This window comes from Limulus polyphemus, unplaced genomic scaffold (genome assembly GCF_000517525.1).
Source record: "Limulus polyphemus unplaced genomic scaffold, Limulus_polyphemus-2.1.2 Scaffold3743, whole genome shotgun sequence".
Lineage (NCBI taxonomy): Eukaryota > Metazoa > Arthropoda > Merostomata > Xiphosura > Limulidae > Limulus > Limulus polyphemus.
The window spans coordinates 70863-94185 of record NW_013669353.1 but is presented as its reverse complement, the minus strand read 5'-3'; the positions used below and the strand labels follow the sequence as shown (position 1 = coordinate 94185).

Here is a 23323-nt window from a genome sequence, read left to right as displayed (position 1 = left end):
TCTCCAATATGGATGCTCTAACTTATCAGGTTCAACAAGCATTAGCTGGCACTGTGAGGTAGATATAAGTCAAATCATCCTCCCTGTTCCAATGATATGGTGTTATCCTGGTAAGATTTTGAAGTCCTCAGTGATTAGTCTGATTGGTAATGGATTTTTGTTTGACCTTCAAATATGGATTAAATTCTCTTTTGCAGTTTACCATCTAAAGCACAATAGCAACAGTTAGAATCAATGGAGGTGGATGTACTGGCCAACTGATTCTCTATGCCTATTTTAACACAGGTGTTAAATGATGCACCTGTTGATGATCCTCATACTTATGTTATTTACATGCAACCTGATAAATGTTTATTCAGAAACTCTTGTTAGTCTTTCTTCACCATTTAATATGAGATTTATAGGTTTTGAAATGTACATGTTTTTAAGAAAACAGCATTCATATAGGTAATCACCTATGGATGGTCAAATCACTCCCAATTCTTCCCACAGCTCATTGGTTCTAAAAGAAAGACCCAGCCATGTGCTATACCTCATGTGATCTCACACATATGTAGATACATGCATGTGCATTTTACTTTTAGAAGTAGAACTTGTGTTTTACAAGTTACTATACACTATTTATATACAAGAATTTGTGTGAAATGATATTACAAAATGACTGAAGTAGTAAAGAAATCTATTTCAACAGTCAATGGAAGTACTTTAGTTTTCAATCCATACATAAAAAAGTATTTAAGTAGTAAATGTATGGTTGTGGCAATCGTTATCAGCATTAATAGCCTATATGATCATAGATATAATTACGAATTATTTACTAGATATTAATTAGATTTATGTGACTGTATAAACTATGACAACTGAGAAATTTCCATTTAATCCTATGTGACTTAAATATTTTTTTAGTGGCTATTCCACATACCTCTGGATTGCTAGCCACTGTCGTACTGTTGTTCCATTCTACCACACGATCTTGACTACATTTTACATACCCATCACTTCTTATAAGCTCCAAGGTTAAGTGTAAAGGCTTGGCCTGCACATCAGCTATATTCAGGTCATCAAAAAGTAGGGGAGTTCCTTGGATTGAAGCCTCACCTAAAATATTTCAAATATTAGTTAGGATCTCTCTCTCTCTCTGATAGATTTGTTCAACACTGTAGACAGTTATGAATTCTTAGTGTAAGCTGTACATATCATGTATTCTAATTCATGAATTCTCTAGTGTTACTACTGAAGCTTCAAGCATAATTCTCATGACCGATCTATTAGCTTCAGAAATTTATAAGCACTTTTTTTTTTACTATTAGACAAGAAGAAAAATTTAGTGAAATGACAATAGTTCACTTCAAATGGACATTTCCCATTAGATCTCCAATGTATAATATGTTTCTAAGCCTTGCACTCATATTTTTGATAATAGTGGTGAAACATACATACCAAATATAAGTTCAAAATTCTTTACAAAAATGATGACTGACTCAACATTGGCAGATAAGTAGGAAGAATGTGTTTCAGTAAGTTTTCATACAATTAATGCATAAAAGACATACTATTCAATAAAACTGAAACAACAAAATCCTGTAAAAGATTTAAAATATTGATCTACCATGTAAATACAATTTTTCTTTTTTTTTGTAAACCAGTATTCTTAGTTGCAACAAGTTCTTGTACAATTGGAAACAGATCTGAACAGAAATGTGGCTGGAATGTCTTTAGCCATTTGTGATACACCTGTTAGTATCAAAATTAAGGATAAAAACTTTAACTGCTGTAGTGCATTCTATTCTTTGTATTTTTTATGATTACGTATAGTAGGAAGAACTAAAAATATCAAATACTGTTATCTTTAAACTTGATGAAATTTATGAGGGAATTTGGAAAAACTGTTAATTAAGTTCTTCGTACTCCAATTTCTGTCAATCTTGGATTTTTTTCCAATTTTCATCATTCTTTTTCAAATTATAAAAACAAAAGAAATTTTAAAAAAAGGCTCATCCAAACTCCTGAAACTCTCCTTGTTACTGTCACAGTTGAATTAATTGGTAATTTCACTTTTCACTAGTATAGAATAAATTAAATATTTACATAATCTGACAATATTTATAACCATTCCAACTTTTATTTTTCTAATTATGGAATCAATATCTACAACAATATTTGATATCCAGAAAAACTGCAGACTCAGTACTCATTTTTAAAACAGATTACATGTAACTCCATATTATCATTATACTACAATAAATAATGTTTAACTTTCAAATACTCTAGAGAGCCATCTTAAATAAATGATATATCTGCTATAAAATACATTCATCGTCAGCAGAAAGTAGTGAACTAAGGTACACTAGACATGTTTCTTTAACACTTCTATAGTTCCTAGTGACTGTATTTACTACACTTTTCATACAAAACTTTTGTGAACCAATACAGGTCCATAAATGATGTTATAATAGAAATATATTAAGGCAACCTGAAACTTAAGCTCACCTTCACACCTGTCTTTGTCTTCTTCAATATAAAAATAGAGTTGAATCCAAACAACTGAAACATAAGCTGGACCAAAAGGAACAGGGAGAGATACATCTAAACCTAACCTGCAAAAAATAAACACTATGAATAATTTAGAGAAAATAGGAACATATGTTTTAGCCCTAGAATTAGTGATCCAATACGTAAACTTTTTAGATACATATTTATAAACTATGAAACAAGTTGCTGGTTATAGAATTCCTAATAACATAAGAGTCGTACAAACAAATGTCCAAAATTACATCATTAATACTGCAATTAATCCAAATAATTACTTCTTAAGTCTCCTAAGTATATTATATAGAAAACTAGTGATTACACTCAATTATTTGTTGTTGGTCAGTTTTTTTTAGAAAGAATGTTGCAACAAGGAAATATATAAAGTTGTTCAATATGAATCAATAAGTGGACACCCCTTGCTAGAAATCCCAGCACTGATCAGCATAAAACTATCATTGATTATAGGCACATGAACCAAATCCAAAGAAAATTGCCTTGAATATTCATTTATCTGATCAATGAAACTGAAAATGTCACACTCTTACAAGGAATAAAAATTCTGTCATTAGAAAAATACCTGTAAAATTTTTTCATTTGATTTCTTACATTTTTCTTGTGTACATAACCTAATAACAAGGTGTTTATAATAAGTATAATGCTATTCATGCTGCTACAAGTACATTATACAGGCTTTCAAATACATCTCATATTCTGGTTGTGTGTAAAGAAGTACATTGTGCTAATCTAAGGAGATCAAGATGCAAGGGTAACTTAGCCTTGATTATGCAAATATACATTTTAGGAGTACCAGACCCAAACTGATACTGTTCTTACAAAAACGTATTCATAAAATTAATTCACTTCAGAATTATCTCCCTCATATAAACTACCAATTTATATTTACTTGCTGTTTACTGGAGATGTTGTATACATTTATAATTATCATGAATACTTAAAAATTTTAATTCCTTTCAACAACATTGAAAACTTCTGCATAAATATATGCAAGTTTAATTACTGTTATTAATTATAACCATGCACTGTGAGACAATATTATGTGGTGATACTAGAATCAAATCTGAATCTATTTTGATTGTAAATTTCATTATATATAACAGCTGAAGTGATGGATTAACTACAGGGTCATTATATTTTATGAGCTTGTTCAAAACACAATGCAGTGTTCTACAACAATGACACCAAAACAGGCAATCTTCACAATTCCACCAAGAATATTGGTGTTTAACAAAACAACACCATTACTTGACTTAGTATATTTCTTATATTATTTGAATGAAAAATCTGTTGGTTAACAACCATTCTTTTGTATAAGCGTAAAATCTATGGGATACAATGGGAGAATCATTATGAATAACGTTCTTCAACTGTTTATATATATGACTTAAAACATTGTTTTTCCTTTGTACTTAATGTAACTTGAAGAGGAATATTTTTGAGTAAATGCACTCCATTTATTAAGTGACTGTATTTCTGTGTTGGATGTCTTCACATGGTTGCACAAAACTCTAAAACCATCATTAATAACATGAAGAATGGAAAAGCTTGGAGAAGCTTTCTCTAACAGGATCTTGCTAACTATTTGTAATGGTACACTTTATGAACCTTTTACCAACTTAACAAACTCTTCATTATTTAATTCAAAAGTGAAAGAAATGTGTGCCATAAAGATCTACAGTTTCTCACTAAAGCAAATGGGAAAGCAGGTTTGCAATAAATGTAATATTTTTGACCTTATGTAGCATTTAGACTCTAATGCTGCATTAAACTGCCATAAAAACACAAACAAGCAAACCAGAATGCTTAATATATTTTTCAGGCACGATATCTTTCAAACAAGGCAAATTGTAAAACAGTAGTTGTGGTATAATAAAGTTTGTAGGTGGCTTGAACAGGTAGTGAAAGAAACTTTGTTACATATATATACATTTCAAAAAACTGATGTCATCATCAGATAAAAGTAGTTTTCATAGACACAGAAATATATATAAAGTATAGAACAAAAACATCACATAACCAGAGATTGCTTAACAGCTTAGTTAAGGTATCTTGACAGCCCAGAGTGTTGGTTTAGAGTAGGGCTGTTTTGTTCAATTAAGATAGCTTCCTTAGTTTTGAATTTATTGATGTTTTGTCCTTTGTTTAATATTACAATGTTTTGTACAGATAAACTGTAGTTTTTGAGTTGCAACAGTGGTAAACATAAAAGGTTTTTTTTATTATGTTTAATGAATCTGGTTTCCAATTTTGTTCCAGATTTTACCAAACTGAATTATTTTTGAGAAATATTACCATCATATACCCTTTTTTTTTATTCTTTCATGTCAACTGTATGATAAAAGCTTGGATATAACAGCTTTTACAGTAGTGTTTGGACATGTTGCTTAACAGGTGAAATAAAGAAAAGGCTATTTTGCTTTAGCTCTTTCACTTCGTTAACCTCACCACACTGATAACAAGTGTACATTATATTATTATCAAGATTATATAGGTTCCTTACACATAGGGCAGAAGGGATAAGTGTCCCATTATTTTTTCAGTTATTGCAAATACAATATTATTAACAATTATGTTAGACTGACTTGGCTTTCCTTTTCCCCACTTTCCAACAAAGGTAGTCATGATGAAGATCACTGTTTATAAATATCAAATTACAAGTGACAGAAAGAACATAACAAGTGAAACTTAACATCAGTGCTCTGACAACTAAACATTTAGTGAAAAATGTTTGTTTACTGGAAGGCAAAGCAAATAATCTAGTAACTTTAGTTATTAATATCAAAAGTTCAAATAATGCCACATTTGAAAGTTGGACCCTATTGTATAATTCACAACCCTGATCAGAATTTCTGGTTTTTGACATTCAAAAAACTAGTAAGGGTTAATCTAGTTCCACATGAGTTGTCTTCAAAGAAAAAATGCATTTCCCCATTAGAGAATTAAAATCAAGATCTGAAAACAGAAATGATGACTGAAAAACTAATTACATCTATTCAAGGAACAAGTTTTCCTCAACTAAGAGTATGAAACTACTGTAAGGAAATGTGAAAGCTGAGTAAAACCACGTATATTGAAAACATACAAATAACTAAATATACCTGTTAAAGGAACAAGTTTTCCTCAACTAAGAGTATAAAAGTACTGTAAAGAAATGTGAAAGTTGAGTGAAATGAAGTATATATCAAAAACACATAAAGAACTAAATATATATATTAAGAGAATAAGTTTTCCTCAAGTAAGGGTATGAAACTACTGTAATTAAATGTGAAAGCCAAGTAAAACCAAGTATATTTTGCTGAACTTACTACAGCAAACCATGAAAGTTAAGTAATTGTTCATTTCATTGTAATTGTTGTTCCATATGCTAGAACTATTAGTGTTTACTGGGTACACATGTTGAGACTACCAATGTTCATGGAGTACACATTGCTTCCCACTAAGGCAGAAAAAATTAATATTTTTACAAATGTTCTGCACTGGCAGAAGTTTTATAAAGAAGACACTATGACTTAAATACTCAGAAGCTACACAATGGAGAATGTATTAGTGATTATGGTTCCTTTTGTTTTGTATTACAGAAGATGCTCAGTTCATTATGTTAGGTTCACATTGGAATTAATGTATGAAGCTCAGGAGAAAAATGGAAGTACATAAAAGATACTAAAAAAAGATTCAATTTTTATTAAAGATTTAACTGTGGCAGTATGGAATTCCCAAGTCATTAAAAACTAAATCATTGGTTGGAAAAGATTCCAGGAAACAAGGTTCACCACTTCAGTTAAAGGCAAGGCAAGAAATCTAGTTATAAAAACTTGAAAAGAAATGTGTTATCTCTGTTGAAAGGCATTCAGTATTCATTGAGGAGTACAATCTTACCCAACAATAAGCTGACCTGGAATCAGGTTCATACTTATGTGAATTTTTTTAACTTATTATAATATTTATTCTTGACATTTTAATTAAGTATGTTTGAATGTAACATATATTTTACTACAATCCATTAAGTATGGTAAAATTGTTAATTGGGTATAATATCATAAAATATGTTAATTTATTCTATATTAATTCATGTTGCATGTTTGTGAATTGGTTTGTTTGTCCTGAACTTCTCCCACAGTTATGGAGCTAGCAAAACAGATTTGGGGGTGTCCTTATCCATATGGCATAGTCCCCCTATCAAGTGGAGCTACAATGTGCCCAGATGGTCATCTAGACATGATGGTGGTCCAAGAGTAGGTGTTCAAGGTCACTGAACCCATATCTGATATTACATTTTGTGTTCCTGTCCCTTTCGGATTTTGGGGCACCATGTTTGAAATTGTGTTCATTTCTCCACTCACAAACTAGTGAGACTATATGTGGCATATATGCTTAGGTACCATTGGCAGGTGTCCTAATAGGGTTTGTTTTGGGGTACAAACACCTCTTGGGATAGCTACAGAAGTAACTGAGAATAATGGAGGAGTTCAGTGATACATCAGATAATCTGTGAATCATGAAGAGCCTTTGAACCCTGCACCAGAGTGCAACCATTTTATGCTAATTATGTTATTGTGCTACTAATTTACTGACTTCCAATAACAAATTGTTTAATGTAGCTTCTCAGTTGTGTTTGTTGATAAAGAAAGCCTGGTTATTTTTGCACCCGTAGTCTCAATTTGCAATATAGGTCTGTTGGGTATTTACAATTTGCAAATTCATTATTTACTTGTGTATGTCATTCATCTTCTGTGTTTATTATTCAACCGTGGTTTTAACTGAAATTTTCCTGAAGTCTTTAAACATGGGGAATTCCTGATGACTGGAACTCAGCCAATAAGGGTGGTCTAGAGAAGACCCAGGAAGTTACTGGCCAATTACTATGACTTCTGTTGTGTGTAAGCTGTACTAGTTCCTATTTTCAGGGATCACTTGGAAAAGCATTGTAAGGATTGGAATTTATTAAAACTCCTCAGCATGACTTTAAGATGAATTTTTCATGATTAATTTGTATTTAGACATCCAGAAGGCTTTTGATAAGGCTCATCATAAAGGTTTAATTAATATGTTAAGATTTTGATAGAAATATGGAAAACTCAAAAAATTGTTTCAGAATAGCTTGAAGATAGAAAATAGATGGTTGTGGCAAATGGGTCACATTCTGATTCATAAAATGTGATTAGTAGAGGTCCTTTAAGAGTTTGTAAGTTAATGACATTACTGGTAAGACTGCTAAATTTTCTAATGCCCAAATTAAGCTACTGATTAAGGCTGATTCTCTAGAAAGTGCTTATTTAATACAGACCAGTTTGGGATAATCTGTTGAAAATTAGTTTTAAGAATGAAAAGGGTAAAATTATGCATTGAGAGAATAAACTTTGGGCTGATATTGTATTTTGTGCTTGAAAAATGTCAGCACTGTGAACTATTAAAATGACTTAGGTCTGATGACTGATACAATCCTCAAGCCATTGAATGGTTCAAAGTGGTGGAAAGATTAAGTATTGTTCTGTGATTTATTTACAAAGTTTTGAGTTCACAAACAAGGGTGTCATCATCACTTTGTGACAGACTTTGGTAAGTTTTCATTTAGAGTTGTGTGTTCAGTTTTGATTCCCTTCTTATAGAAAATACATTGATTTATTTGAAAGGGTACAAAAACAGCTGCCATATTATTCCTAGTTTGAAACATATTATGAAGAAGGACTGAAAGCTTTGAACTTGCTTTCTTTAGTGTATAAATAAAAACGAACTGATTCTAGTACTCAAAAATCATGGGAGGTTTATTGGAGTGGTGGAAGAATAAAATTCGATTTGAAATACCAAATATAAGAGAGAATTAATTTATCATTGAAAGCCCATGTCCAAAGTTCTTAACTTGTAAAATGTCTTGCCAAATGACATGGTGTGCAATTGGTGCTACAGATAGTGCTACTCTTGGCATAGTGAGTATTTTAGTGTTAGCAATAAATAGCAATGTGTGAAAATGAAAACTTGCATATTCTTAGGTTTCAGTGACTTTTTCATAATTTACAACTGACATTTTAGTGCTGTTTTGCTGTATTTACTAGACCCTTATTCTTATTTCTGTATGACTGTCCTATTAAGGATCACTTGGGGCAATTACAGTGTAAATTCAATACAGAAATTGCTTTGTTGACAGTGATCTATAAAATTACACTTGTAAAATTTTCAGTTCAACAGTAACCCCAAACTGCAGGTAATTGTCAGTAGGTTTATGGTGGGAATGGTCTCTTATGCTCTATTAAAACACTCAAATGATCAACGTTTTTTAAGTACACAATTTTAAAAAAATTATCTCTTTTTAAATTGTGTACATAAAAAGCATTGATAATTTGAGTGTTTTATTTATATTTACACAAGTACCTTGAAATTTAACCTTTTAATCTTATGTTTTATGTTCAATTTACTACCAGCACTGATTTGTTCTATAAAAAATGCCAAATACACATACATAACTGAATGACATATATATGTACATCAGTAAATACTATGCATAATTGGTATGCACAATTTTTTATTTCATGTGTTTTTTATGTAAAAAATGTGTATTTATGAAGGAATAGACCTTATCTGGAGCACTGTACACTAGTAGGTTTTGTTCAGTAATTTCATGGATCTAAAGAGTTACGTTTAAACTATCTTATGCTGACCAATAATAGCATGGTATCTGAATATAGCATGTATTTCTATTTGCTTGTAGTATTATAGGATTTATTCTGAATTCATTCTTTGTTTTGCTTGCATGTATGATTAACTTGTTTCAAGTTACCTCTGTTCACTTGTTGTTCTTGAAAGTAGATTATACATGTTACCAATTGGGAAGAACATTGCTTAATATGATACAATGTGTAAGAATGTCTAAAGCAGTGCCCTTAAACAGTTGTTCATGTGATGTCTAGAGGTTAAAGCCCCACCTACATTTTACTGAAATAACCAGTTACCTGGATAGCATGTGTGTTGCTCTGGGTAATTGTGAAGTTTCTTGGAAGCTACGAAATATGGCATTTAAGCAACCTGGAACTTCATCTTCGATAATATACTTGGTCTCTATTTCAAATGATCTGATAGATTGAAGGAAGAGCCTGTTTAACATGATGGTCCATTGTATTTTAAACATCCAAGCAGCTACATATACCACGATTGTGTTACATTATATAATAAAGATGGAGCATTTTGTGTTTCACTTTGTATCCAGTCTTTTTATCTGATTTAACATCAATCCAGTCAGTTAGAATTTTTTACATTACTCCATAATCAAACCTATTTGATGCAACTTGAGATTTAATTCAGTTTTACATACCACACCAGCTCAAGCAACAGCAAGTGGCCAACTCATACTGGCCAAAACTGGCTCCCCAAGAAGTGACTAGTTGGCTGGTCACCAGCAGTGAACGGTATAAAAACAATTCAATAACTTGAAGGTTAATATTATACTAGCCTAGAACATAAAGTTACAGAAACACAGATTAATGCTACATCTTACTTCACAGTATGAAGTATTTTAAGGAAAACTCACACACCTATTCTGTGCTCACTATTGTCCATTATGGTTTTCCCCATATCGAAATCTAAACTACAAAATAAATTAATGATTCCAGATGCATCATTATTATGAAAAATAAAATAAAAGAGTCAGTCATGATAACAATATTAATATAAACTTGCTTTTCTGCAAAATGTTTCTTTGAAAGAGAAATGAATTAAACTTACATACACTGTTTTTGAAGAAGACACTGTTGAAACAAGATTTTCCCAGTAAGAAACATTCTGCATGTAACACATTAAATTTGAAAGGAAAAATAGGTGTGATGTAAACATACAGTTAATAAAAGCCATGTTGCCTTACATTAATTTGTTATTAAAATCTCAATGTATCATTCTTTTAGCTTATCATTATATAAATAGTCATTTTAAAATATGAACAAAGACAAGAACATGTACAATCACTTGAAAAAATTCCTTACTTCCCATCACCTGGTATATCCCTTGTCCATGTAGTAGCAAAGAGAAATTTTAAGTGACCAGTATCTCCAAAGCATTTAGTAACTCCAAATGAAGAGGTCTAGAAGCCATGAAAGGATAAGTTAATGTTTGAAACACTTATTTTAACATAATCTATTTTTTTATATACATAGGTCAGAAATTCATCACCGACAGATTAAGTAAGATAAAAGGGTATGGTATTAGAGACAATACCAGCTAGTATGTTATATTATATTATACAGACTATTAGGATTTGTTATAATACACTCTTTAATTTATAAACTAAAATTAAGGTTATATATTTTATGTAAAGCATGCAACAAAAATATCTAATTCAAGCAACAGTTTGCTATAACTCACTGCTAACAGTGAATATGTATTACATATTTGAAAGTTAGAAATACAGTAACATAGCACATTTAAACAAGTTTGTCATAAAGGTTCTTTATAAAATTTATTTTACATTGGTACCTTTTGGTAAAGTATTTAGAAAATCCATTTAAAAACTTATAAATGTTCAATTAGATTTTTTTAAATTGTTTTTGTAAAAGTATTTTTCATCAATAAATGTACAATTTCTTCCATAAAGGATTAAATCTGGCCTCATTAGAGCAATCAATAGAATTTCTCTTACCCACAACTCAAATACATCATCCAGGGGTCAAGATAGATTCTAAATAGGGAAAAGTCACTTCACCCTCCAGGTGCCATTAGAGAAAAGTTTATGAAAATAGCGAGACTTCACATTTCCATATCCAATGTATTCATAATGTGAAAACATTGTTTGATGAAGGAAATGTTGTATATTTAGGAATTAATTGTTTCCTTTATGTGTGTGTATATATATATATCAAGGTGGTCCCTATTTTTGAAATTTTGATATACAACACTCTCACCCTCCTCATTTTATTCCAATATATATATATAAATGAGTAATTCATACCAAATTTTATACATACTGAATAACATTTAGGGTTTGCTCAAGGCAGATAAAATTTTACCTTTTAGCTTGCATTATATCTGCATATTCTGAATGTTCTAGAATATTCTAAATAAAGTTGCAAATTATTCTGGAATGTTCTAGCACATTCTGGAATTGTAGCATATTCTGGAACATTTCCTCACAGAAATTCCATAAACTGCTTTCATGTCATACAGAATATTTCAGATGTAAAAAAGTGACAGCAAGAATGATTTATACATGGAATGTTCTTGAACATTTTGAATGCTGTGGAATACTCTGGTATATAAGCACTTAAGCAGATTCTTCTGTATCATATCAACTGAAACTGTATTGGTGTATCATTGCAAATGAATATTGCAACAAAAAGTAAGATTATACTTTGGTTCAGCAGAAACTGAACTGACAGAAAGCAAACTACCTTGAAATAGGCAAGTGCTGTGTGTGTTTTACTACCATTACAAAACATAAAGAAGACTGTTCATGAAAACTCAAGGTTGTGATCAAAGAGCCTGCAGCTTTTTGGTAAAAAGAAAAGACTTGAATTCCAATTTGTCCAGAACATCAGGCCATTATAGAACTGAAGAAACTTTTTGTAAGATGGACAAAGCAAAAGAAAAGTTCAAAAAGGAAAACTGAACACTGTCAGGTTTTTGTATATATGTGGGCCAGGATTCTTCTACAGCAGGTGTCTGCAATTTGTTGGCAATAAATTTGGACAATAAATGGACAGCACACAATCCACTTGTTTTCAATTAATATATATTCAAAACAAGTCAAATGTATGTACAAAAATTCTGTACACTATAGGAAATCACAGTTTTATCTAAAACTCTAAATAATTCTCTTTTCTTGTCAAAAGTCCACACACATTGATTCAATTACTTTAGAATACAATTGACACAACAAATTATTTTTCTCTACTCTTATCACTATAGTATCAGTGAATAATTTAATTCTGTTACCCGTGGTTTACGGGTTGTATCCTGAACTTTAAATAATTGTCTCCATTTTTGTCAAAGTCCACATAGGTGGATTCAGTTACCTTAGAACACCCTTTGACAAGACAAATTATTCCCTTATCTCTGTAACTCACTTTAAGATATCACCTGTTATGGCTAAACTAACAATCACATAGTCTAACTTCACTTTCACTAACTTAACGTTTTCTTACTTATCTTCACTTAACTTCTTTTGTTGGTTACAACAGTTGTATCCAGAGCTTTAAATAACTGTCTCTTTTTTTTGTCGAAAAGTCCCCACAGGCTGGTTCAGTTACTTTAGAATCCAATTGACAAGACAAATTATTTCTGTTATCTCTGTTCTTAATACAACTGTGAAGCACACTATAGAACTCACTCATTAAGGTTAATCACTCAAATGCTGGCTAACTTTACATTTTCTTTCACTAACTAACTATTTTTCTATCTGAACTTAACTTCACTTGATTTGCATTCACTTGGTTGACTATATATTTACTTTCTACAAACTACAAGATGCTACGATGTAACAATGCTCACATAGCAAGAAAAATGTAGAGGCTTTGAGGAAGATGACGTCAACAATACTACAACAACTGAATTACACACACAGTGTACAACTCTTACCGAGTTACGTAATGAAATTTGTTATAACTATCACTTTAAAATAATTAACTTTAACACTCTTTTTAGGAAAACTAAGTAATCATTAAATACTAGATCACTAAATTAACTAAATAATAATTCTTACACTAAACAGTCTTGTATATCCAACAAATACAGTGAGATAATGAAGTAGAGTTTGTCAATAATCTGGATGACCTTTTGGACATCACTCATAGGGATGTCCTGACCCTGATCAAGATCTCAGAAGACAAGGCCTTTCATCTTGCTCAGAGGGAAAAAAGACACCATGGGTGCATGGGCCAGGTAGATAAGGTTCTTTCTTTAAAGGAATAAAGGGATGAGAAAAGAAGTGGGGCAATTATTGGCAGAAAATAACATGCAGGAGCAATGGTAAAAACCACTAAATGTGAAGGAATGCATAGATGAACCTTCAAAGTGCATCCAGCTGAATATCAGGAAGTCTGAGGACATTTCAATTGAAGATTTCATCACAAAAGACACAACAGATTTGTGTAGATTCCTTGAAATTCCATCTGGATTTCTAGATTATGGTCCCAAGTCATGTGAGCCGATAAGACTAAAGGGAGGTACTACAGACCGTTCAACACTTGAATGCAGTAAATGACAATGCTGAAAGGGGTTTGGCCCTTATTGAGGAGTATAATACCATCATAACAAGAAAGAACAGAAACAATTCCTATTCAAGTTGTGCAGGTCATAGAAGATGCTTTCCTAACAGCAAAACGGAAATAATAATGCAGAAGTGATTAACCACACCAAACCATATAAAAATTATATAATTATACTATTGTATATGCAATAAAATAATAATATACTTTATATTAAGCATTTATAATAAATATGTCTTTATATCATATATTACATGCTGTGTCAGACCATTACAGTCTAGAACTTCAACTTCATTAAGAAACCTCCAAATATGGCCCAAAATGGATGAAGTTTGACATTTAATGTTTTTTGTATAATGGAACAAAATTAGAGGGTGAGGACTTTTTAACCTTAAATTTTACCTGCAAATAAGGACAACCCTTACATACATACATACAAGCAATTTGAAGTATTAAATAATGATGACTGTATTTTTATTAACTTAAAAATATTTTTCTTTAGAATCTAAGAAAACCATTTTATTCACTTTATCTTTTTTTGAAATTTAATCAAAAAATTAATTTTTCTCCACTGACAATAACAGAAATCCATTTTATAAATTCACTGCCTTTTCTTTTGTTTTATTTTTTAACTTACATTTTGAATGCCATTCAAGATTCATAGTCTTAGCATGGTTTTCATGCCCACTCACACACACACGGTGCTTTTTCCTGCATTTTTACAAGTTCAGCAGTGCCAAAATTTCTTGGCATCTTGCACATATCAACTGAAGTCAATCTGATTCCAAACTTTATGAAACTTTTTTGGCTTTTCATTCAATAATTTTGTATCAGTCTTTCATTTTGTACAAGAATTTGACTCAGATTTTTCCAAGGGTTTTATACTTAACCAATTTGCCACAGAAATTCTGAACAAATGAAATAAAGTGAATACCATTATGGTCAGCAGTGTCTAAGTTTGATTTGATTGCAGGCTTAAAATGCAATTATATTTGTAACTTGATGAGTAAAGGTAATTTAAAATGATGCCACTGCATGGTACATACCTTGTGTAATTAATGGTTACCTTCCATGATAAAAAATCCAATTAAAAATACAGCAATCCATATGCTGTAAAAGACACATGACATCATTTCCAATTGTCAGTAACACTCTTCTGTAATTTACTGATAATAATTAATCCAGTCAAATTTTAATTTTTCTTTGTTTCGACACAAATTTTAATAACAGCCAATGCATATAATTGGTACTGACATACTCTTGGTGAGGAGATAGGATTGAGCATGCTGATTGGCTTATATCTAGACTATTCATGTTGAATTGAGAGAATATGGATAAGCATGTAGTCTAAACGATTTGATTGGTTTATGTTAAGAGTTTAAAAACCAAGAATGTGATGATACTATTTATCACCTCCAGCATGGGTAATCGACCAAGCTGACAAATGAATGTGACTTGAATTTTGCCATAGGGGGGAAATTAAAAAGTAAAATCAGAACTTTGAAAGTGAAGTCTTCACCCAGTCACTTAACCCCTGATCATAAGCTCTATTTAATATACTAATATCATCTCTAAAAACCTCACAATTATATACAGATAACACCTGCTCCATAACACTGGAAAAAAAAAAGTATTTCTGTGTATGTTCTTTTAAAAAAAAGTGTTTAACCACCTAGTGGTACTCCTTGGCACAACCAGGACATTTTCATTTATATTTAATTAAAATGGCCTTTCCAGCTTTGGAATTCTATCCTTAAAACTAAAAATAAATTTCATTTGAAAAGCTGGCTTTAAAATGCATGTTAATTGAAAGCTATGCATATACTTTGCTTGTAATTTTCTGTAGTTTTTTCTTTACATATTGGGATAGTTGACTGACATACAGAAACACTATTATCAGAAATCATTTTTGGACATGTCACATAAAAAATTTGGTGTAATAAAAACTGTAATTTTATTGAGCATAATTTATATGTTTTTAGCAATTGTAAAATTTTTATATTCATTTAACTTAAGATAATATCTTATTTATTTCATTATATAAGCTTTTATTGTTACTTATAATCTTCTAAGCAAGATATTTCACAAGATTTTCTTTAAATATGTTAAGAAAAAGCTATCAAAATGTGTATATCGACCTAAGAATGTTGGTTTGTGGCACAAGTTCACACTAAACCATCCTGACTTCTATGGACTAATGTGTTCAAACAATTAAGTCAACTTATAATCACTTACATGCTTAACAGCAAACTTGAAATTAAGATGATGAGAACTTAAATATTGCAAAAAAACAAGAGTTCCAATTTTTCCCTAGATTTAAATATAGTTAAAGTGCTATTCACATAACATCTGTAGTATAGTGGTTTGATTCCATTGGGATACTTATTCAGTCATGGCTTTCATGATGACACGTTTGTGTCTAGAGCCCATACTAACCTTTCTGATCATATATACATCCATCTCTTTTTTTTTTTCTCAAAAGGTCGTTCCCTGTGTATAAATTCAAATATTCTAGCTATGTCAAGAAGGATATTGGTCCTACCACTAGATGGTTAAACACTCATATATTAGAAACTACACAGAATACAACAGGGTTTCTTCCAGTGTTGCAGAGCATGTGTTCTCTGTGTGTAACTGTGATATTCTCAGTGACTATTTTAGTATACTAAGTAAAGCTGTTGATATGTTGCAATTACAATATGAGAAAGTCTGTTGATTGCTAAACTGAAGACAGTTTTAAGCCATCAAAGGTTGAAATATTCTTTATTTGTCAATCTGTAAGTTGTCTATAATCTTATTGTTGTTGCTTTTTTTAGCACAAGACTGCACAATGAGCTGCTTGTGCTCTGTCCACCACAGGGAATTGAACTTTGTATTTTAGTATTGTAAGTCTGTAAACTTACCACTGATCCATCCAGGGACTTATAATGCTTTTTATTATATTTTCTTATGTGTACATTTTGACTCATTACCAATCAGTTGTTATACCTAATAATATGTTTAAAATATTAATGTGGAAGTATTATTAAAGAAAAACAAGAGAAACTGTACAAAGAATCAATGAAGAACACAAAAATTTCTGTCATTGTCATGAAAACTTTAAAGCTTTTAACACTTGTCAAATTAAAATTTTTGTTACAATGTTCTAAATTTATAGCAGACACATTCATCTGATTGTTTTTGAGTTGAGATAGCCATTAAAATGCCAATAAAATAAAAAATAAAAAAAATAGATGTGGGCAATATCAAGAGTATTTACTGTTTCTTTCCACTTATTCAATTAACTTATGGTCTTCAGACAGATCATAGTTCATAATTTAAATATTTTAAGGATATGCATTTGTATGAATGCACAAGTTATACATATCATAAATACTGTACATATGTTCAATACCCAAAGACTAGCTGTTATAACCAGAACAAAAGTGTATTAAACCAAACATTTTAGAAAATTTCCTGATAATTTATAAAATATATAATTTCCCTTACCTAATTTAAATTTCATAATTCTTTCCTGGCCTGGAAATGTGTTTTTTAATTCAAATTCCCGGACCACTTAGCACATTGAAAAATTGTATTTTTAAAATTCAGTTGATGTAACTTGAATAGTTTTGTATTATTCAACTATAATTACATCATCTGAATTTTGTTCATGTTTTTTATTCTTGTCTTCTTTTAGTTATAAGTTAATGAGACAGATATCTAGATGCTGGTCTCCATGTCTGTGGTTCTTCTTTTAATTTGAATTTGATGAGGCAAATGTCTACTCTGAAATGTCTAATCTAATTAAACATAAATATGCTGTTCATTGTATGTGTGATTCTTCCTTTAGTTCATGATGTGAAAGTATAATTTTTACTTTCCATCTATATATATAAGCATAACTGTTGTTCACGATTTTGTGGCTCTTATTATTCTTATAAAGTGGCTGGTGAAATTCTAGACTTTAATTGATCATGTCTAGTTTAACATTAGTCCATAAGTGTACATTATTCTGAGTTCCTAACTCAGACAGTTCAAACTTACCACTGAAGCACGAATCGCTTGAGTGTCTGAAAAATCATTGTTGGCCTGAAAACACAAGAAAATCAATCATATTTTATGGTATCTGATATTCACTTGCTTTTAGACTATTTACCTTTTTAAAACACTAAAAAGATTGTTCTTCATAACACAGCTTATATTTTGAGGTTCTCAAAACAACTGCCTTCCAACATTCATGATAATGTGTTATATATATATATATACATATGTGTAGGTTCTTAAATATTTGAAATTTTTGTAACATTTTTTTTTAAACTAGACATAAACTCTACCTTAAATTTACTATTCTTATTACCAGTAAATAGTTTCCACACCATACTGATCAAAGAGATAAAATTAACCACATTAGCAATTTAATAAACTTTTCTACTGGTCAAATAAAATGTCTTTTGAGTTGTTTTTAAAGGTGATTGACTATTGTGGAAAAAAAACAACACATGTACTCAAATAAACTTAATATTTAACTGTAAAATGTAGTTATACAATATCATATAAATTAGAATTCACTAAATATGGTTCCCTGTTGCAATTGGTAAGGATAACAAAAATCATTATTAACTTAATTATGAACAACATTACAGCATTAACTCTAAGATCATGTATCATCATTATCATTTCTATCAAAATTTGTACTTACAACTTGAAAGTCAATCCAGTATTTATACTGAACAGTGTTTCTAAACCCTCTCTGATGAGGAAGAAGGCAACAGGAACTGGGTGGAAGAATAAAAGGGAAAACTCGAAAATTGAGAATATCCTGAAGCACTACAAATTGTCCAAGGGTAGTACTGTTCTCTTTCATAACTTTCTGAATAACCACTTCTGCTAACTTCCTATAATAAAAAAGAATACATAATTAGTTCTGTACTACCATTTACGGCATCTGTACTTTGAATTAGTGTATTAGTGGACGAAATTAAAAGTCCTAGCCTGTGTGCATATATGATAGTTCAAAAATGAGGTTTAAATAGAAATTTTTTTAGATTTTTTAAGAGTAATATTAAATAATTCATAGTTGTCAAACTTGTCACAGGTCTCAGAAATTCAGATTAATTAATTAAAATATAAAATATTTATTTCAATGTTTGAATACCCAGTTTAAGCATTAATATAGTCAGTTTGATCATTTTTGAGTTTCATGCAAAGCTAATCAAGGTTTATCTACACTAGCTGTCCCTAACTTAGAAGTGATAAACTAGGGGAAAGGCATCTAGTCAACACCATCCACTGCCAACTCTTGGGTGACTCTTTTACAAATGTGAAGTGGGATTGACCATCACATTATAGCACTCCCATGGCCGAAAAGGCAAGCATGTTCGGTGCCAGAACACAAGCTTGCAACCTGCTGATTGCAAGTAGAACACCCTAACCACCAGGCAATGCCAGGCCTATTAATTTAATATAGTCAGAGTGGTGTCAGAAAGAAATGTTTGTTGATATATTACAACTTTGATATCCATACATGGGTAGAAAAAGGATTCTAATACAAAGTTTACAACACTTAGGAACAAATCATATATCTACAAATGCTTTCATAGTTTCCTTTGATATTTTTTTTATCCTTACAATGTTTTTGTGTTAAACTATTTGCTTTAAATTACATGTCTTTTGTTACATAAACTCGGTTAAGTTTAGTAAGTATGGTAAGCGACAGCACAAACTAATTGGATGACACAAGTCCTTTTTTTATTGAATATTAGTGTCAAGTTTATACTATTCAAACACCACAAACAAGTAAAAGAACTGTTGAAAACAAGCTACATTTACTATATCATTACCACATGTTTGGGAAGACAAAATTTCAAAGACTTTAAGACATTTCCTGGCCCTTTTAAGCTTACCAATATCTAAGTTAAAAACTTCATGCATAACTATTAGTTTTTTTTTGCCAGTCTATTAAGTTAATAAAAAAAAACACAGAATGTAGCTTCACTATTTCCTTGCACTTGTAAATAGTTATTTTACTTTGAAAATAAAGCATTTTCAAAGATTCTTCTGTTTCATCCTCTCATGAAACAATAATAAATTATCTATTAAAGGTACTTTTAATACTATGAAGCATGCACATTAACCAACATAATCGCTAATTAAAAATAGAAAGTGAGTCAATACTTCTCCTACAGCATTTATAAATTAATGAAACACACAATAATGTTTAAAAAACCTTAAAAAGGGAGTTTAGCATGTGCTACTAAATTAATGGTTTGTAGCACCTTTAAAGGTTAAAATAAATAATGTGTACTTTAGAATTTTATTTTTAACGAAAAGTAATTAAATAATTGTTGTTTCCTTATGGTTGAAAAAAAAGAAAAGAAAAAGTAACAGTCAGAGTGGCTGGTAGTGAATGTTAGCTACTGGTAAAACACTGAACAATTACTAACAAATGTCACTGACAGGGTCTTTATATTAATGAGCCAAAAGCTCATCAGATCTAGCCTACTGATTGTTATTCAAACATGCAATATATATGAACCACAATGCATTAATTTACTAATTCCTGTGTTTGTGAAAAAAAATTGGGAAATAAACATATTCACATAAAGTTTACTTGTGCAACTAAAATATAGATTCCTTTTTACATAAACAGAAATGAATGTAACAGTCAAGTTACAAAAATTCTTGAAGTCAGGAATGGTTCTAAAATGTTTGATATATAACAAGTGAAACATTCTGCCACTATTGAGGTTTTGTTGTGACAAGTATTATTAGCAGGTTACTTCCTATAAGACTACTGTAACTAAATCAATAGTAATGAAGCTGCTTATTAAATATAACACAGTTTTGATTAGATAATATTGATTACTATTGTTTGGAAGAAGCATTACAGCCTTTGTCCTTAGTTGTAGGCATAGTTACTAAGCTGAATATACATTCTCTGATTGGTAGAACCAATTAACATCTCAGTTGGACATCTTGACTTATAGCCACTATTTCACACTCATTTTTTTGCTTAACATTCAATAGAAGTATTCAAAGAAATTCACATTGATGCACTATCCCCCATCTGGTGATCTTAATCATTAATTAACTGTCTCAAATCCTAACCTACTACAAAACTTCTATTGGAGTTCCATCTAACAGACTCTAGAAATGCTTCTCTGGCTCTCAGTACGCTTCCTTTTTTTTAAATTTTAGTTGCTTTTGTAAAAAACAAGTGAATAAAATCTACAAACATGGGTGTCCACAGAATGTTTTTCTAAGTGAGGGGGCAAAATCAAAGTCAAGGGACGATGGACCTGTCTTCAAAGTTTTGTTGCCATTTCAGTCAAGAGAATAGACAAGCTCCAACAGTCAGAGATGATGGGTTCAATATTTGTAAGGTTAGTTTAAGCATATACTCCATAATAGTAAATTCTGGATGAACTCGACCATGTTGCCTCATGGGATGACTGCAAGACTGCATCAACCACTTTGATAACCTGCTGCCAATATTACCAGCATGTGGCAACAGGTTGACCCTGATCACACTATGTCAGGGCTCAGGGGATGTCAGCACACCTCGTTGGTCTCTTTGATGACATGAGTGAGAAGTCCCTGTGACAATGACATTTTTCAATATTTAGCTACAGGGTGAGATATCTAGATGTATCTAGACAAACCTGGCAACTTTTATTAGAATTGAAAATTAAGTGTAATAAGTAGTGTGAAATTGTGAAATGAATAAAAAAAACTTGTAAATTCATATACATATGCTGAATGAATAAAGAAAAATTATGTTTATCATTTTCCAAGGGGTCCAGGGCTCCCTTGCTTCCCAAGTGGACACCCATGTCTACAAAGGGATTTTATATAAATCACAATAAAATATAGTCAAAAACAATAACAAATATTAAACTAAAACAAGTATTGACTATTAGCAGTAAAAAATAATATAAAATGGATAATAAAACACATTGACTAACTCAATCAAATCAGAGGTATCATGAAAATGTTGAATTTAATTAGAATTTGAGAAATTATACCAAGCTAAATGTATTTTTTGTTTCAATTTAACTATTAAAAAAAGTTTTTTTTCCCCCAAACCAATTTTCTTAGTGACTACTCACTAATTCAACTGCAGCTAATAAAAATTAAATGAGGGTAAGTTAAATGCCAATAAACATTTGAAATTTGCTTATCATTTGTCTATTCGTTCATAGCTATCACAAGTTACTTTTGTGTATCCCAGATTTTCCCCAGTTTACAGCACTAAAATGAAATTTAATAGTCTTTCCAGATGTTAGATATACACAACTGTTTCAATTTAAGTTAGATGTGAATATTAAATTTTATGTTTAGAAGTAATAGTTTATTGCAGCTTTGTTTATGTAACTGTGTACAAATAATACATTGCATAGTTCGACTGTTGTGAATTAGTTTGTTTGTTTTTGCATTTCGCGCAAAGCTACATGAGGGCTATCTGCGCTAGCCGTCCCTAATTTAGCAGTGTAAAACTAGAGGGAAAGCAGCTAGTCATCACCACCCACCGCCAACTCTTGGGCTACTCTTTTACCAACGAATAGTGGGATTGACCGTCACATTATAATGCCCTCATGGCTGAAAGGGCGAGCATGTCTGGTGGGACGGGGATTCGAACCCACGACCCTCAGATTGCGAGTCGAGCGCCTTATCCACCTGGCCATGCCGGGCCTGTGAATTAGTGATTGTATTACTGCATCATGTTACTAGAACCTTCTAAGTTTCTTCCTTGTTTTGATTGAGTATTTCTGTATCATGTAGAACATTCTAGGCCTCAATCAGGCTATAAATATGTGTACAATATGTAATTCGAGTTAGTTAGACAGATAGCTAGATCTTGACTGCTTGATTATGAGTTTAGCCATAAAGAGTTATAGTGGTGATTTTAAAGTGAAATTATCGCACACTGTATTTTAATAACAGAGTAGAGAAGAATAATTCGCTTTCTTAATAGGGTTCTAAAGTAACTGAACCAACTTGTGGATTTGGACGAAAACAGATGAATACTTAAAGCTCTGGATACAACTGTGGTAATGAACATTGAGACGAACATTTGTATATATTTTTGACTTGTTTTAATATATATTATTTTAAAACAAGTGGGCTATGTGTTGTTTGTTTATTGTTGAAATTTATCACCAACAAGTCACGGGAACCTACTGTAAAGAGTCCAGCCCACTCATACATAAATACCTGACACTGGTGAGCCAGCAATGATTATACGGTGGTAACTGGTGATAGAAGAAGATGTGAACGACAGTAGAAATAGGCTTATATATGCACAGCTGTAGTGGTAGTGAAAATATTGTAGAGGTCACAACCACACTATATAATCATGTCAAATGACTTTGATAAGTGGATAGAGATGGGCAAGCAACTTGTTTATCTTAGATGGTGATCAACAAGAATTTGTTAAACAACAACAAGAAGACCTAGAGAGAGAGAAGAGCATCAACAAAATAGAGAAGAGAGGAAGAAAGAGAAAGACTAAAAGAAGAAAGGGAGAGAAAGAGGAGAGACTAAAAGTAGAGAAGAGTACAAAGATGTGTTTGTTTGTTTTGAATTTCATGCAAAGCTACACAAGGGCT

The 23323-nt window shown here is 31.2% G+C and overlaps 1 protein-coding gene across 2 annotated transcripts in view; it reads right to left on the bottom strand.

Moving 5' to 3' along the window:
* LOC106469959 overlaps positions 1–23323 on the bottom strand; it is a 98240-nt gene that overhangs the window by 7982 nt on the left and 66935 nt on the right. For both annotated transcript variants that reach the window (XM_022398523.1, XM_022398524.1), the window contains exons 16-20: positions 18415–18610; positions 17760–17804; positions 10518–10615; positions 2491–2597; positions 923–1098 (exon numbers count right to left, since the gene is read on the bottom strand). In XM_022398523.1, the coding sequence (XP_022254231.1) occupies positions 923–1098; positions 2491–2597; positions 10518–10615; positions 17760–17804; positions 18415–18610 (622 nt within the window). The remainder of the gene's footprint in view (positions 1–922; positions 1099–2490; positions 2598–10517; positions 10616–17759; positions 17805–18414; positions 18611–23323) is intronic.